The following is a 17,927-nucleotide window of genomic DNA, read 5'->3' as shown; positions in this document are numbered from 1 at the left end:
GTGAGGGTGATGTGTGTGGGTGGTGTGTGTGTGAGGGTGATGTGTGTGTGTGAGGGTGATTGTGTGTGGGTGATGTGTGTGAGGGTGATGTGTGTGTGAGGGTGATGTGTGTGTGAGGGTGATGTGTGTGTGAGGGTGAGGTGTGTGTGAGGTGTGTGTGAGGGTGAGGTGTGTGTGAGGGTGATGAATGTGTGTGTGATGTGTGTGTGTGTGTGAGGGTGATGTGTGTGTGTGAGGGTGATGTGTGTGTGTGTGGGTGATGTGTGTGTGAGGGTGATGTGTGTGTGAGGGTGATGTGTGTGTGAGGGTGATGTGTGTGTGTGAGGGTGATGTGTGTGTGAGGGTGAGGTGTGTGTGAGGTGTGTGTAAGGGTGATGTGTGTGTGAGGGTGATGAATGTGTGTGTGAGGGTGATGTGTGTGGGTGATGTGTGTGTGTGTGAGGGTGATGTGTGTGTGTGAGGGTGATGTGTGTGTGTGGGTGATGTGTGTGTGAGAGTGATGTGTGTGTGTGAGGGTGATGTGTGTGTGAGGGTGATGTGTGTGTGAGGGTGATGTGTGTGTGAGGCTGATGTGTGTGTGAGGGTGATGTGTGTGTGTGAGGGTGATGTGAGGGTGATGTGTGTGTGATGTGTGTGAGGGTGATGTGTGTGAGGGTGATGTGTTTGGGTGATGTGTTTGTGGGTGATGTGAATGAGGGTGATGTGTGTGTGAGGGTGAGGTGTGTGTGATGTGAGGTGTGTGTGTTGTGAGGGTGGTATGTGTGTGAGGGTGATGTGTGTGTGTGTGTGAGGGTGATGTGTGTGTGTGTGTGAGGGTGATGTGTGTGTGAGGGTGATGTGTGTGTGAGGGTGATGTGTGTGTGAGGGTGATGTGTGTGAGAGTGATGTGTGTATGGATGTGTGTGAGGGTGATGTGTGTGTGAGGTGAGGGTGATGTGTGTGTGAGGGTGATGTGTGTGTGAGGGTGATGTGTGTGAGGGTGATGTGTGTGAGGGTGATGTGTGTGCAGGTAATGTGTGTGGTGTGTGTAATGTGTGTGATGTGTGTGAGGGTGATGTGTATGAGGGTGATGTGTGTGGTATGTGTGTGTGAAGGTGACGTGTGTGTGTGACGGTGATGTGTGTGAGGGTGATGTGTGTATGAGGGTGATGTGTGTGATGGTGATGTGAGAGTGATGTGTGTGTTATGTGAGGGTGATGTGTGTGAGGGTGATGTGTGATTTGTGTGTGGGTGATGGATGTGTGTGCATTTTTTTTTTGTTATGCACCTTAAGCAGTTACATGTCATGTGTAGGGTATCAATGGAAGTCAAAAGTAGCATTGCTCTAGCTAAATGTAGAGATGTGCATGTGTTATATTAATATCTATATCGTTATATATGTCTATATCCAGCTATCTACACACACGTATATGTCTCTACAGTTAAACAGATAAGAACACTAAGCTTCCTTTGGATACCCTTACACATCTACTATATAATTGTCTAAGGGTCACTTCCATCTGTCCTTCTTTCTTTCTGTCACGGTTATTCATTCGCTGATTGGTCTCGCCAGCAGCCTGTCATGGCTGCCGCGACCAATCAGCGACGGGCACAGTCCAGAAGAAAATGGCCGCTCCTTACTCCCCGCAGTCAGTGCCTGCCGCCCACATACTCCCCACCGGTCACCGCTAACACAGGGTTAATGCCGGCGGTAACGGACTGCGTTATGCCGCGGGTAACGCACTCCGTTACCGCCGCTATTAACCCTGTGTGTCCCCAACTTTTCATTATTGACGCTGCCTATGCGGCATCAATAGTAAAAAATGTAATGTTAAAAATAATAATAAAAAAAAACCTGCAATACTCTCCCTCCGTTGCAGCTCGCGCCGGCCGCCATCTTCCGTTGCAGGTTCTGGTGGCAGAAGGACCTGCCATGACGTCACGGTCATGTGACCGCGACGTCATCACAGGCTCTGCACGCCAAGGACCTGTCATGACGTCATGGTCATGTGACCGCGACGTCATCACAAGCTCTGCGCGCCTGCGCTACAAAGACCTGCCATGACGTCACGGTCATGTGACCGCGACGTCATCACAGGTCCTACGCTAATACCAACCCTGGGACCGGAACCTGCCGTGGACTACAAGGGGCGCTCGGAAAGGTGAGTATATGTTTATTTTTTCACCTGTGACAAACCTGGCTGGGCAATATACTACGTAGCTGGGCAATATACTACGTGACTGGCCAATATACTACGTGGCTCTGTGCTGTATACTACTTCACTGTGCAATATACTACGTGGCTGGGCAATATACTACGTCACTGGGCAATATACTACGTGGCTGGGCAATATACTACATGGCTCTGTGCTGTATACTACTTCACTGGGCAATATACTATGTGGCTGTGCAATATACTACGTGGCTGGGCAATATACTACATGGCTCTGTGCTGTATACTACGTCACTGGGCAATATACTACGTGGCTCTGTGCTGTATACTACTTCACTGGGCAATATACTACGTGGCTGTGTAATATACTACATCACTGGGCAATATACTACGTGGCTGGGCAATATACTACGTGGCTCTGTGCTGTATACTACGTCACTGGGCAATATACTACGTCACTGGGCAATATACTATGTGGCTGCGCAATATACTACGTAACTGGGCAATATACTACGTGGCTGGGCAATATACTACATCACTGGGCAGTATACTACGTCACTGGGCAATATACTACATGGCTGGCCAATATATTACGTCACTGGGCAATATACTACGTCACTGGGCAATATACTACGTGGCTGGGCAATATACTACGTGGGCTGTGCAATATACTACGTGGACATGCATATTCTAGAATACCCAATGCGTTAGAATCGGGCCACCATCTAGTGACACATACAGTAACTGCTTAAGTTGCGTTTCTCTAATACCCATTATACAGAACCATGGTATAGTCTGCTGCCACCTGGAGGCTGACGCTATTATTACAATTAAATAACATTGGCTCCTACCCAGCAGACTATACCCTGCCTGCTGGAGAAGGCTTCCTCAGTTTTGTGAGAAAGCAGAAAGAGGAGAAAAGAATTAAGACAAGAAGAAACATAACTGTACGCACAAGCAAGTAAGGGATCTGTATCTCCAAATAAACGCTACGAGAAACTGACGTTAGAGCTGTAAGTCATTATTTATCAGCTACTGCCTCATTTAGGTATTCCGATAGTTTGCTCCCAGCCGAGCCCCTGAACTGCGGTGAGATCACCGCTGGCAGGGTAAGAAAACATCACACGTTACAGCGCAAGTTCACCTCAGTTCACAGTGAGAAATTTCTCACGCAGCACTGCAAGATTTTTGTTTTATTGTTAAATAAAACAGTAAAAATGTGTTTTTTTTTATTTCAAATAAAGGACTTTATTCTGGCTTTGTCTTTATTTGCCATATAACTATAGGATTAGCGATGGATAGGTGTCTTATAGATGCCTCTCCATTACTAATCCATGGGCTTGATGTCATCGGACAATTCAAAGGTGACATCAACCCCACAAATATGAACCTCACTTGTCATCGCTAAATGGCAAGTGGGAAGAGCCGGGCAAAGTGCTAGAATTCACACATCTAATAGATGTGATTTTTCTGGGGCAGCTGTGGGCTGCTATTTTTAGGCTGGGGGGTCAATATCCATGGCCCCTTACCGGCTTGAGAATGCCAGCCCCCAGTTGTCTGCTTTAGCTTGGCTAGTTGTCAAAAATGGGGGGAGCAGGCTGTTTTTTTAATTACTTATTTAAATAATTTTAAAAAATGGCGTGGGGACCCCTCTATCTACTATATAATTGTCTAAGGGTCACTTCCGTCTTTCTGTCTGTCCTTCTGTCTGTCACGGATATTCATTGGTCGTGGCCTGTCTGTCATGGAAATCCAAGTCGCTGATTGGTCGTGGCAAAACGCCCACGACAATTGCCACGACCAATCAGCGACGGGCACAGTCCGATGGCAAAATGGTCGCTCCTTCCTCCCCGCAGTCAGTGCCCGCTCCATACTCCCCTCCAGTCAGCCCTCACACAGGGTTAATGGCAGCTTAATGGACCGGGTTATGCCGCAGTGTAACGAACTCCATTAACGGAGCTATTAACCCTGGCCACGACCAATGAATATCCGTGACAGACAGAAAGACGGAAGTGACCCTTAGACAATTATATAGTAGACTAGATGGTGGCCCGATTCTAACGCATCGGGTATTCTAGAATATGTATGTATATAGCAGCCACATAGTATATAGCACAGGCCACGACATATTCTTGAATATACAGGCCTCGCAGTATATAACAGTGGCCACGCAGTATATAACAGTGGCCACGCAGTATATAACACACGCCAAACAGTATATAACACAGCCCACGCAGTATATAACATTGCCCACATAGTATATAACACTGGCCACATAGTATATAGCAGCCGTGCAGTATATAACGCAGCCCACACAGTATATAACACTGCCCACATAGTATATAGCACTACCCACGTAGTATATAGCAACCATGTAGTATATAACATTGCCCACATACAGTAGTATATAACACTGCCCACGTAGTACATAGCAGCCACGCAGTATGTAACACAGCCCACGTAGTATATAGCAATGTGGGCATTATATGCGTGGTTAAAAAAGACTTACAATAAAAAATAAACATATACTCACCTTCCGAAGGCCAATTGAAGTCCTGGCGCCTGTGTGCGGTGCACGCGGCAGCTTCTGGTCCCAGGGTTGGTACGAGCGCAGGACCTGTGATGACGTCGTGGTCACAGGTCCATTAAGCTGCCATTAACCCTGTGTGAGGGCTGACTGGATATACGGTATGTATGTTCTCCCCGTGTTTGCGTGGGTTTCCTCCGGGTACACTGATTTCCTCCCACACTCCAAAGACATACTGATAGGGAATTTAGATTGTGAGCCCCATCAGGGACAGTGATGATAATGTGTGCAAAACTGTAAAGCGTTGCGGAATACGTTTGCGCTATACAAAAAATAAAGATTATTATTTCTATTATTATTTTGAGTATGCTCACTAAAAATTAAAAGGCTGCACAAACATAAAAAAAAAAGCAGTCGGTATTCGCACCACAAAATATGGATGTGTGAATCTGACCTTATGTAAAGTAGCACTACTTATATTATTAGCATTAGAAAAAATGGAGGTTCCTAGAAATGGTTTCAGGCAAACAGAAACAACTGTGAGCAGCACGGTGGCTCAGTGGTCAGAGCTGTATTCTAGCTCAGTGGTTAGCACTGTTGCCTTGCAGCACTGACATCATAGGTTCAAATCCCACCATGGACAACATCTGCAAGGAGTTTGTGCGTTCTCCCGTTTCCTCCCACTCAAGACATACATAATGATTGTGAGCCTCAATGGGGACTGTGATGATGAAGCCTGTGAAGTGCTGTGGAATTAATGGTGCTCTATAGGCAAATAAAATTATACATAAATCCCACCTTTCTACATAATTAGGGATGAGGGACGGAGTGAAAACAGGAACAAACTGGAGAAGGATGAGGCAATAAAGGACAGCTATATTTCACTAAAGGATAATTTAAAGTGTCCTGAAACTGCAAATGTCCTTTTAACCCCTTTCTGACCTCGGACGGGATAGTACGTCCGAGGTCAGATCCCCTGCTTTGATGCAGGGCTCCTCAATGAGCCCGCATCAAAGCCGGGACATGACAGCTGTTTTGAACAGCTGACATGTGCCCGTAATAGGCGCGGGCAGAATCGCGCTACAGAGAATTGAATTTGCATCATGTACAGTATATGATGCAGAGTTACTGCATGTGTCTGCAATGCTAAGAGAAGAAATAATGTCATTGGTTACATTGGAACAACTAATAGCTGCATTACCTGAGTCTGTATCCTGTTCAAGCCTCTAAACCACAAGATCTGGCCTTTTCGGAGCTCCATTTCTGCATGGTCAATCTCATCTACATCCTCTGGCAGTTCTTCATGGGGAATATCCTCTTTCATGGGTCCATGGCCTGCTTCTTTCAAAAACTTAAGTCGGCTTGTGGGAACTGTGCAGATTAACTGAACAGATCAACAAGAAGATGATCATGTCATTCTGTGTGCAGGATATACATCGACATCTTCATATGGTAATAAAAAGAAAGAGGAAACACACCTGGCCCCATAACAGCTCTCCGAGTCCTATAAAGATGCACCAGAACCATTGGGACAAAGTTAGGCCAGAGCAACTGAATGGTTTGCCTCCAAATTCTACAATTACAATCTGTCAAAAAAAGCAGAAACAGGATATGGATAGATGTATTACATCTATTAGCAAGCTGAAGACTGATGTTTTCCCACAGTACTCGGACAATACAAATCACAGACGTAAGTGATGCCCATGGCCACATTCTTTTCATGATATACAGTGGGGCAAAAAAGTATTTAGTCAGTCAGCAATAGTGCAAGTTCCACCACTTAAAAAGATGAGAGGCGTCAGTAATTTACATCATAGGTAGACCTCAACTATGGAAGACAAATTGAGAAAAAAAAATCCAGAAAATCACATTGTCTGTTTTTTTTAACACTTTATTTGCATATTATGGTGGAAAATAAGTATTTGGTCAGAAACAAAATTTCATCTCAATACTTTGTAATATATCCTTTGTTGGCAATGACAGAGGTCAAACATTTTCTGTAAGTCTTCACAAGGTTGCCACACAGTGTTGTTGGTATGTTGGCCCATTCCTCCATGCAGATCTCCTCTAGAGCAGTGATGTTTTTGGCTTTTCGCTTGGCAACACGGACTTTCAACTCCCTCCAAAGGTTTTCTATAGGGTTGAGATCTGGAGACTGGCTAGGCCACTCCAGGACCTTGAAATGCTTCTTACGAAGCCACTCCTTCGTTGCCCTGGCGGTGTGCTTTGGATCATTGTCATGTTGAAAGACCCAGCCACGTTTCATCTTCAATGCCCTTGCTGATGGAAGGAGGTTTGCACTCAAAATCTCACGATACATGGCCCCATTCATTCTTTCATGTACCCGGATCAGTCGTCCTGGCCCCTTTGCAGAGAAACAGCCCCAAAGCATGATGTTTCCACCACCATGCTTTACAGTAGGTATGGTGTTTGATGGATGCAACTCAGTATTCTTTTTCCTCCAAACACGACAAGTTGTGTTTCTACCAAACAGTTCCAGTTTGGTTTCATCAGACCATAGGACATTCTCCCAAAAAGCCTCTGGATCATCCAAATGCTCTCTAGCAAACTTCAGACGGGCCCGGACATGTATTGGCTTAAGCAGTGGGACACGTCTGGCACTGCAGGATCTGAGTCCATGGTGGCGTAGTGTGTTACTTATGGTAGGCCTTGTTACATTGGTCCCAGCTCTCTGCAGTTCATTCACTAGGTCCCCCCGCGTGGTTCTGGGATTTTTGCTCACCGGTCTTGTGATCATTCTGACCCCACGGGGTGGGATTTTGTGTGGAGCCCCAGATCGAGGGAGATTATCAGTGGTCTTGTATGTCTTCCATTTTCTAATTATTGCTCCCACTGTTGATTTCTTCACTCCAAGCTGGTTGGCTATTGCAGATTCAGTCTTCCCAGCCTGGTGCAGGGCTACAATTTTGTTTCTGGTGTCCTTTGACAGCTCTTTGGTCTTCACCATAGTGGAGTTTGGAGTCAGACTGTTTGAGGGTGTGCACAGGTGTCTTTTTATACTGATAACAAGTTTAAACAGGTGCCATTACTACAGGTAATGAGTGGAGGAAAGAGGAGACTCTTAAAGAAGAAGTTACAGGTCTGTGAGAGCCAGAAATCTTGATTGTTTGTTTCTGACCAAATACTTATTTTCCACCATAATATGCAAAAAAAATGATAAAAAAACAGAAAATGTGATTTTCTGGATTTTTTTTTCTCAGTTTGTCTCTTATAGTTGAGGTCTACCTATGATGTAAATTACAAACGCCTCTCATCTTTTTAAGTGGTGGAACTTGCACTATTGCTGACTGACTAAATACTTTTTTGCCCCACTGTATCTCTCCGAGATGCACTGCTGTATTATGACGAGCACTGGGTTCATATTTCGGTTCTTCCCACTACAGAACATTCAGTATTTTATCTACAGTTTATTAATGATTTTAGAGTTGCTTTTACAATACTACGTTATACAAAAAAATAATTCTGGTAAAATTAGAACAAAGAAAAGAAAAGGCTGAAGATCACATACAAATATCCTAATGAAAAGAACAGCTAAGCCCAGAGTTGCTGTATTTTTCTTTAACTGTACATTGCACATTCCTTAATTTTAGTTTTCTTATCTTAAAAATACATAAATATAGGAAAAAAAGCCCAGTATCAGTTCACAACCTGGACCTTCAGACTATTCAACCAGTGAATTATCTGGAATGGGGTCTTATTAGTGGAATAGTAAGACACTAATAGATTCCTCTGAGCATTGAAGATGACCAAGGTCCACATAAAACTGTCAGAAGATAAAGATTAACAATGAAGGTCTGGAAATTTGTGCTACATACTTGATATTTTACTTTTGCATAAACTGACAAAAAGTACATGTGACAATGGAAACACACTATTTACCATCACACTTATATTGTGGAACATATTGGTAATTGTACGCTACCAGCTTATGGAGGGACATATTTATGGTGATGGCCAATACCAATGCAGCAATATCAGTGTTAAACCAATTCTGTTTTTTTATTCCTAAATTTTGTACACAATTTTAGGATCAGCCATCTTGCCTGAGCTGCTGCTCTTCTCTGTCAATAGCATACAGAAATAGGAATCTGTAGACTGAAAATAACTCATTGGCATCAATGGAATCTGTGCAGAAGTCACTTTTTGCAGGGGGAGTAGGAGAGAGGTCATGACTAGTGATGAGCGAGTATACTCGTTCGGGTTTTCCCGAGCATGCTCGGGTGGTCTCCAAGTAATTGTGAGCTCTCGGAGATTTAGTTTTTCTTGATGCAGCTGCATGATTTACGGCTGCTAGCCAGGCTGAATACAGGTGGGGATTCCCTAACAACTAGGCAACCCCCACATGTATTCAGGATGTCTAGCAGCCGTAAATCAAGCAGCTGCGTCAGCAAAAACTAAATCTCCGAGCACTCTCAAATACTCAGAGACCACCCAAGCATGCTCGGGAAAAGCTGAGTAATGAGCATACTCATCACTAGTGATGACGCCTATCAAGAATGGTGGGATTCTTAATTAAAATACATATATATTTTTATATTGCTGTAATCCTACCTGTAATAGCAATGACATCACTGCGACTAATAAATATAAAAAATAGCTTAAAATAAATATGTTTACTCTTTCTCTGCTAAGGATATCATTAGCAGCCAAGAAAATATAAGGTACAGGTCCTTGGAAGTAAAAGTTTTAGTTAAGTGATAAAATAAGCTGTGACCTAGGGTTTGTTTCAAAAATCAGTTACGTGTCAATTAGAGCTGCAAACCAGGTCTTCTTTTGAAGCTCAAACTTCCAGACCTAGGATGCAGATTATACTTATGTTTTGGGCACAAATTTATATTTTTACTGTATTTATAAAAATAATAATTTGTGTCAAAAAGTTACATGTAGGTGTATATCGCCTTTTAAAGTGGGCTTCCCTGTATTTTGTATGTTGCTACCGTAATAAAATCTCCTTTATAATAGATTTTTAGGCTTTAGAGTCCCGGGGATTATAGGAAATAATACAAAACTATAAAAAAAAAAAAAAAAGAAAAACCTCTGGCAGCAAAAGGATGAATTTACAAACTTTGTATACTACTTTGCAAGAATAAATATAGTAAATGCAATAAAGAATACATTTTAAAATACCAAAAGGAGAAATTAAAGAGCGTGAAACTGTGTTCCAACTTTTTTGAGACTCAAATACCTGTGCTGCAAAAGTTCCCACAACAACTGCACAAAAAATAGGGTTTCTGAAGATGTTCTCAAAAACATTCCGTTCTCCATGGATTTTTCGGGCGTTGATCTCATTAAAAAGTTGCATCATAACAAATGTGTTGAATACAATAGTGTAATGTTCTGAGGGAGGGGAATGTAGGGGTGCATTTCTTCCACTGTCAATGTCAAAAAAGGTCTCTCCTATGAAAATGGAAAAGAAAAAAAACATAAAGAGAAATCCCAGTAATTACACTTTTGTACAATGAGATTAGGAATGATAGAATGCATACACCCCCCATTAACAGACAACACAATGGACACTTATAACGACTATGGAGGAAAGTTAGAACACATTGTAAATCTTTGCCAAGTCAGCAATGGTAGCGCAAGGACTTCCAAGCCAGGCTGATGTCTCACAGACAGTCAATAACCATCAAGAATCTATACATTTTCCAATGAGACAGACTCGCACTTTCATTCACTCCATTAAAACGAAAGCTGGTCCCACAACCCAGAATTATTCCCAGATAGAAAAAGAGTTTTTAAACTACTACAAATCTTTATACCAATTATGCCCAAACGAGGGGGAAAAAGAGAAAACCCAGAGAAAGCAAGAAATCCAAACTTTCTTTGAAACCTTAAATCTCCCAACTCTCTCCACTTCCCATCAAGAACAATTAATTAAACCATTTACCCTTGGGGAGCTACGGACGGCCCTGTCAAAATGTCCCAAAGGGAAAGCCCCAGGACCGGATGGCTTTACAACTCAGTATTATAAATCCAATTCAGACATCCTACTTCCTCACCTCCTAAATGTGTGAAATTCCCTACAGAAAGGTGAAAAAGCGCCACACCAGTTTCTGGAAGCCAGAATTTCTCTGATCTATAAAGAAGGAAAAGATCCAGAACAATGTGGCAGCTATAGGCCTATATCATTGTTAAATATGGATCTAAAGCTGTATGCGAGAATGATGGCAGACAGAATCGCGATCGTGCTACCACAATTAATCTCTCCAAATCAAACTGGATTTGTGAAAGGTAGAGAGGGGAAAGACAACACATATAAAGTACTGCACTTGATGCAATACGCGAAGCTGAAGAAAATACCATTGGCGCTAATGGGTATAGGTGCTGAAAAAGCATTTTATAGGGTTGACTGGACGTTTCTGCAGGAAACTTTATCAAAATTTGGCTTTCCCCTATCAACCACAACTGCAATAATGGCAATGTACTCGGAGCCCACAGCTAGAATTAGACTAAATGGGGCCCTTACAGACTCTTTTCATATTTTCAACGGTACAAGACAGGGTTGTCCGTTGTCTCCTTTACTCTTCGTTTTGTCATTGGAGCCTCTTCTGCAGGCCATTCAACAATGCGCTAATATAGAAGGTTTGCAAATTAAGGGCATACATTATAAAACTGCGGCATTTGCAGACGACTTATTATTAATCATTTCTAAACCCTTAAGGAGCATTCCAGTCATAATGAATATTATGGAGATCTATAGCAAATTATCTAATTTCAAAATAAATGAAACAAAATCTGAATGACTAAACTTAGGATTACCAGCCAAAGTAGTAAATAACCTTAAATCTGCATTTCCCTTTCCCTGGCAAACAAAAAGTCTAACATATTTAGGTATACAGCTATGTGCCACAAAGATCTCTTTACTCTTAACTTTAATCAATTATCAGTGACCACATCATCACAACTCCGTTCCTGGAAAGACACTTTCCTGTCTTGGATAGGACGGAAAAACATCTTAAAAAGCTTAATACTACCCAAATTTCTTTATATCTTTAATATGCTCCCAATCCAAATCCCCCTCTCTTACATATCCAAATTACACTCCTTATTCTTCAGCTATATTTGGCAAAAAAGAAAACCACGCATTAATTCTAAGACCCTTACTCTGCCGAAAGACTTCGGAGGAATGGGTGCCCCGGATATTGTAAAATATTACCAAGCAACACATATAACAAGAATGATCTATTGGATTAGAAAATCAGATGATAAACAATGGTTAAACATAGAAGAAGCAGTGTCTCCTCTCCCTTTGCGTTCCATTCTACTTGGACAAAACAAAGATCTGTCCTCATACAAAATAACAAATGTACACACAATAGCCACAGTTAAAATTTGGGAGAAACTAGGCATATCCTTAGCCCCGCCCCTATCGCCACTGACTAAAATAGATCTCTATCCCCCTTTGAAATCTTATGTGCAAGAGCGAAAACCCCTACCCGAACCCTTTCAATAATATATCAATCACTAATTAGCATTGATACACCATTGAAACGTGCTTATTTGGCTAGATGGGAAAAAGACATAGGTACCTCCTTCTCTGAAACACAAACTAAATATATATATATATATATATACAGTGGGGCAAAAAAGTATTTAGTCAGTCAGCAATAGTGCAAGTTCCACCACTTAAAAAGATGAGAGGCGTCTGTAATTTACATCATAGGTAGACCTCAACTATGGGAGACAAACTGAGAAAAAAAAATCCAGAAAATCACATTGTCTGTTTTTTTATCATTTTTTTTGCATTTTATGGTGGAAAATAAGTATTTGGTCAGAAACAAACAATCAAGATTTCTGGCTCTCACAGACCTGTAACTTCTTCTTTAAGAGTCTCCTCTTTCCTCCACTCATTACCTGTAGTAATGGCACCTGTTTAAACTTGTTATCAGTATAAAAAGACACCTGTGCACACCCTCAAACAGTCTGACTCTAAACTCCACTATGGTGAAGACCAAAGAGCTGTCAAAGGACACCAGAAACAAAATTGTAGCCCTGCACCAGGCTGGGAAGACTGAATCTGCAATAGCCAACCAGCTTGGAGTGAAGAAATCAACAGTGGGAGCAATAATTAGAAAATGGAAGACATACAAGACCACTGATAATCTCCCTCGATCTGGGGCTCCACGCAAAATCCCACCCCGTGGGGTCAGAATGATCACAAGAACGGTGAGCAAAAATCCCAGAACCACGCGGGGGGACCTAGTGAATGAACTGCAGAGAGCTGGGACCAATGTAACAAGGCCTACCATAAGTAACACACTACGCCACCATGGACTCAGATCCTGCAGTGCTAGACGTGTCCCACTGCTTAAGCCAGTACATGTCCGGGCCCGTCTGAAGTTTGCTAGAGAGCATTTGGATGATCCAGAGGAGTTTTGGGAGAATGTCCTATGGTCTGATGAAACCAAACTGGAACTGTTTGGTAGAAACACAACTTGTCGTGTTTGGAGGAAAAAGAATACTGAGTTGCATCCATCAAACACCATACCTACTGTAAAGCATGGTGGTGGAAACATCATGCTTTGGGGCTGTTTCTCTGCAAAGGGGCCAGGACGACTGATCCGGGTACAAGAAAGAATGAATGGGGCCATGTATCGTGAGATTTTGAGTGCAAACCTCCTTCCATCAGCAAGGGCATTGAAGATGAAACGTGGCTGGGTCTTTCAACATGACAATGATCCAAAGCACACCACCAGGGCAACAAAGGAGTGGCTTCGTAAGAAGCATTTCAAGGTCCTGGAGTGGCCTAGCCAGTCTCCAGATCTCAACCGTATAGAAAACCTTTGGAGGGAGTTGAAAGTCCGTGTTGCCAAGCGAAAAGCCAAAAACATCACTGCTCTAGAGGAGATCTGCAGGGAGGAATGGACCAACATACCAACAACAGTGTGTGGCAACCTTGTGAAGACTTACAGAAAATGTTTGACCTCTGTCATTGCCAACAAAGGATATATTACAAAGTATTGAGATGAAATTTTGTTTCTGACCAAATACTTATTTTCCACCATAATATGCAAATAAAATGTTAAAAAAACAGACAATGTGATTTTCTGGATTTTTTTTTCTCAGTTTGTCTCCCATAGTTGAGGTCTACCTATGATGTAAATTACAGACGCCTCTCATCTTTTTAAGTGGTGGAACTTGCACTATTGCTGACTGACTAAATACTTTTTTGCCCCACTGTATATATAGAAACTCGCATGGTCCATCTACATGTGTGCGGATTCCAGAAAATTCGTATAAAATTATCTCCAGATGGTATATAACGCCCAAGCTCACCCAGAGATGGCATTGCAATATAAATACCAACTGTTGGAGATGTGAAGTAGCGGATGGTTCCTACATACACATGTGGTGGTCCTGCTCGCAACTTACTCCAATTTGGAGTGAGATGAACTCTATTATATATAAGGTCTTGGGAAAACAGACAACTCTGAAACCGGAAAATGTCCTTTTAAACCTTCCTCTTTGGCCAAATGAAAAGAACGTCTCCAAGATGGCTCAGTTCATTATAGCGGCTGGGAAATCTTTAATTCCGTCATATTGGAATACTAAGAACATACCCACCTCCAGCCAGCTTTACTCCAAAATTGAGCAATTGTTCCACATAGAAGAATTAGCTGCAAGAGTGTATCATACCACTGATAAGTTCTATAACACTTGGAATTTATGGATCCAATTCAGGACCCAAAATACTTTTTACTCTGCAATAGCACAATAAACAATTCAATCCTCAAGGTGTCATCCTAGTCTACCCCTCCCCCCAACCACCACCTCCCCCCATCTTACCTCTATCTCTCTCTGTTCCCCCCTATACCTTCTCATCTCTCTAAATCTATAAAGTTACTCCCGTATCAACAATTTTGAATGAGTTGTTAGACTCATTTTCTTTAAAAGTATATGGACTTATTAGTGTCAGTTGGCCTGAGTTTATATCGCTAACTTGTCACATGTTCTTTTGCACTTTGATATGCTCATTCGTAGTTCTTGATGTTTTACTTGTCTGTAATTATTAAAACTTCAATAAAAAGAAAATTGAAAGAAAGAAGGAATCATGTCCAGTGTTTCACATTTTAATGCATAGTTAACCGATTGTGCAAGTTTCTCCCAATTTGTATATACCGTACACTGCTCAGAAAAAAAAGGGAACACTAAAATCCCACATCCTAGATATCACTGAATGTAATATTCCAGTTGTAAATCTTTATTCATTACATAGTGGAATCTGTTGAGAACAATAAAACCTAAAAATTATCAACATAAATCACAACTAATATCCCACGGAGGTCTGGAGTTGGCATTATGCTCAAAATCAAACAGGAAAATGAAGTTACAGGCTGATCCAACTTCAGTGGAAATGCCTCAAGACAAGGAAATGATGCTCAGTAGTGTGTGTGGCCTCCACGTGCCTGTATGACCTTCCTACAATGCCTGGGCATGCTCCTGATGAGGCGGCGAATGGTCTCCTGAGGGATCTCCTCCCAGACCTGGACTAAAGCATCCACCAACTCCTGGACGTCAACGCCTGGATAGTCTGTGGTGCAACGTGGCGTTGGTGGATGGTGCGAGACATGATGTCCCAGATGTGTTCAATTGGATTAAGGTCTTTGGAATGGGCGGGCCAATCCATAGCTTCAATGCTGCCCCGGTCATGCTGAAGGATGTTGCAGGCAGCAGATCGCTCTCCACAGCGTCTCCAGACTGTCACGTCTGTCACATGTGCTCAGTGTAAACCTGCTTTCATCTCTGAAGAGCACAGGGCGCCAGTTGCAAATTTGTCAATCCTGGTGTTCTGTAGCAAATGCCAAGCGTCCTGCACGGTGTTGGGCTGTGAGCACAACCCCCATCTGTGGACATCGGGCACTCAGACCATCCTCATGGAGTCGGTTTCTAACCGTTTGTGAAGACACATGCACATTTGTGGCCTGCTGGAGGTCATTTCGCAGGGCTCTGGCAGTGCTCCTCCTGTTCCTCCTTGCACAAAGGCTGAGGTAGCGGTCCTGCTGCTGGGTTGTTGTCCTCCCACAGCCCCCTCCACATCTCCTGGTAGCTCCTCCTGCCTTTGGACACTACGCTGACTGACACAGCAAACCTTCTTGCCACAGCTCGCATTCATGTGCCATCCTGGATGAGCTGCACTTACCTGAGCCACCTGTGTGGGTTGTAGAGTCCGTCTCATGCTTCCACGAGTGTGAAAGCACAATCAACATTCAAAAGTTACCAAAACATCAGCCAGAAAGCTTTGGTACTGCGAAGTGGTCTGTGGTCCCCACCTGCAGAACCACTCCTTTATTGAGTGTGTCTTGATAATTGGCAATAATTTCCATCTGTTGTCTATTCCATTTGCACAACAGCATGTGAAATTGATTGTCAGTGTTGCTTCCTAAGTAGACAGTTTAATTTCACAGAAGTTTAATTTACTTGGAGTTATATTCTGTGTAAATGTTCCCTTTATTTTTTTGAGGAGTGCATTTTATTTGGTTTCTGTACTATGATAAGGACAGTGTTTGATTGGGGTTCTGCACTTGGCGGAACACTACGACTGCTACTTATTCAGCAGATTATAGTGCCCGCTTATACATTTTAATAACAGATTGTAGGCAGGGCCGTATTTAGAGTTTCTGCTGCCCTAGGCACTTTTCGTGCTGCCTCCCCCATTGGTGAGTATGACTAATGCAGACACTATCGGCAGTGACTTAGGCTACTTTCACATCAGCGATTTTTGACATTTGCGGCAGATCCGTCAGTTTTTCCGCATCCGTAACGGATCACTTACGGCAACACTGTGTTCGGCCTCATTCATTCCCTATGGGACTTGCGGCACTTGCGGTTTTGCTGCGATCCGGCAAATGCAGTACTTGCAGCAACAAGAAAAAAAATGCTGCTAGCAGTGTTTTTTTTTGTCTCACCTCAAGTGCCGCACATGTCCGCAAGTCCCATAGGGAATGAATGAGGCCGAACGCAGAGTTGCCGGCCTGTAAGTGATATGTTACACGACAGAGGCGGAAAAACTGCAGTATCTGCCGCGAACGGAGAAAATCGCAGATGTGAAAGTACCCTTAGCAAACCTTTCCATTAGTTGTCATATGAGAATCTGGTGGATCTCAGACACAGTACATGGTCAGTTGATTCTGCCAAGGTTCCAAGGTTTGGCTGACAGGTTTTTAAGGGGAACCTGTCAGTCGATTCATACTACCAAAACCACGGGCAGCATCACTGAGACTGCAAACAGGAAAGTTTATCTCTGCAATGCTGGGACGTTTCAGAGAGAATAGTTTTAAGAGCTGGATGGGTAATTTAGTGAGAGAACGGACTAATCTGTTGCTATCGTCTGTGGGCTTCTCACTCCATGTCTCTAGATCAGGGGTGGGCAATTTATTTTCCTGAGGGGCCAGATGAAAGACCATGACTGTTGTGGAGGCCGAACCAATAGCATGAAAATAATGCTACTCAATATTAATTAATATTAATTGTATCACTTAATATTGAGCAGAATTAAGTATGCTGACACCCCCTATATATCTTTAAACCCCCACAGCCCCTTATATACAGCATGAGCCCCACACAGCCTCCCCATATACAGCATGAGACCAGCCTCTCATCTCCTCTCCTCAGCAGCCTCTCCTCTCCTCACCAGCCTCCCCTCTCCTCCTCAGCAGCCTCCCCTCACCAGCCTCTCATCTCCTCTCCTCAGCAGCCTCCCCTCACCAGCCTCTCATCTCCTCTCCTCAGCAGCCTCCCCTCACCAGCCTCTCATCTCCTCTCCTCAGCAGCCTCCCCTCACCAGCCTCTCATCTCCTCTCCTGAGCAGCCTCCTCTCACCAGCCTCTCATCTCCTCAGCAGCCTCCCCTCACCAGCCTCTCATCTCCTCTCCTCAGCAGCCTCCCCTCAGCAGCCTCTCATGTCCTCTCCTCAGCAGCCTCCCCTCACCAGCCTCTCATGTCCTCTCCTCAGCAGCCTCCCCTCACCAGCCTCTCATGTCCTCTCCTTAGCAGCCTCCCCTCTCCAGCCTCTCATCTCCTCTCCTTTCCAGCCTCTCCTTTCCAGCCTCAAACCTCATCTCCTTTCCAGCCTCTCATCTCCTTTCCAGCCTCTCATCTCCTCTCCAGCCTCTCATCTCCTCTCCAGCCTCTCATCTCCTCTCCAGCCTCTCATCTCTCCAGCCTCATCTCCTCTCCAGCCTCTCCTTTCCAGCTTCTCCTCTCCAGCCTCTCATCTCCTCTCCT

General features: G+C 43.5%; 1 protein-coding gene across 8 annotated transcripts in view; it reads right to left on the bottom strand.

Moving 5' to 3' along the window:
• Nucleotides 1-17,927, bottom strand: part of LOC138669788 (plasma membrane calcium-transporting ATPase 4-like) — a 486,684-nt gene that overhangs the window by 22,845 nt on the left and 445,912 nt on the right. For all 8 annotated transcript variants that reach the window (XM_069756525.1, XM_069756523.1, XM_069756527.1 and 5 more), the window contains 3 exons: nucleotides 9,886-10,097; nucleotides 6,158-6,265; nucleotides 5,881-6,063 (listed from right to left, as the gene is read on the bottom strand). In XM_069756525.1, the coding sequence (XP_069612626.1) occupies nucleotides 5,881-6,063; nucleotides 6,158-6,265; nucleotides 9,886-10,097 (503 nt within the window). The remainder of the gene's footprint in view (nucleotides 1-5,880; nucleotides 6,064-6,157; nucleotides 6,266-9,885; nucleotides 10,098-17,927) is intronic.

This window comes from Ranitomeya imitator, chromosome 3, assembly GCF_032444005.1.
Source record: "Ranitomeya imitator isolate aRanImi1 chromosome 3, aRanImi1.pri, whole genome shotgun sequence".
Lineage (NCBI taxonomy): Eukaryota > Metazoa > Chordata > Amphibia > Anura > Dendrobatidae > Ranitomeya > Ranitomeya imitator.
Note: the sequence above shows the minus strand (reverse complement) of the source record. Positions and strands in the feature narration are given on the sequence as shown.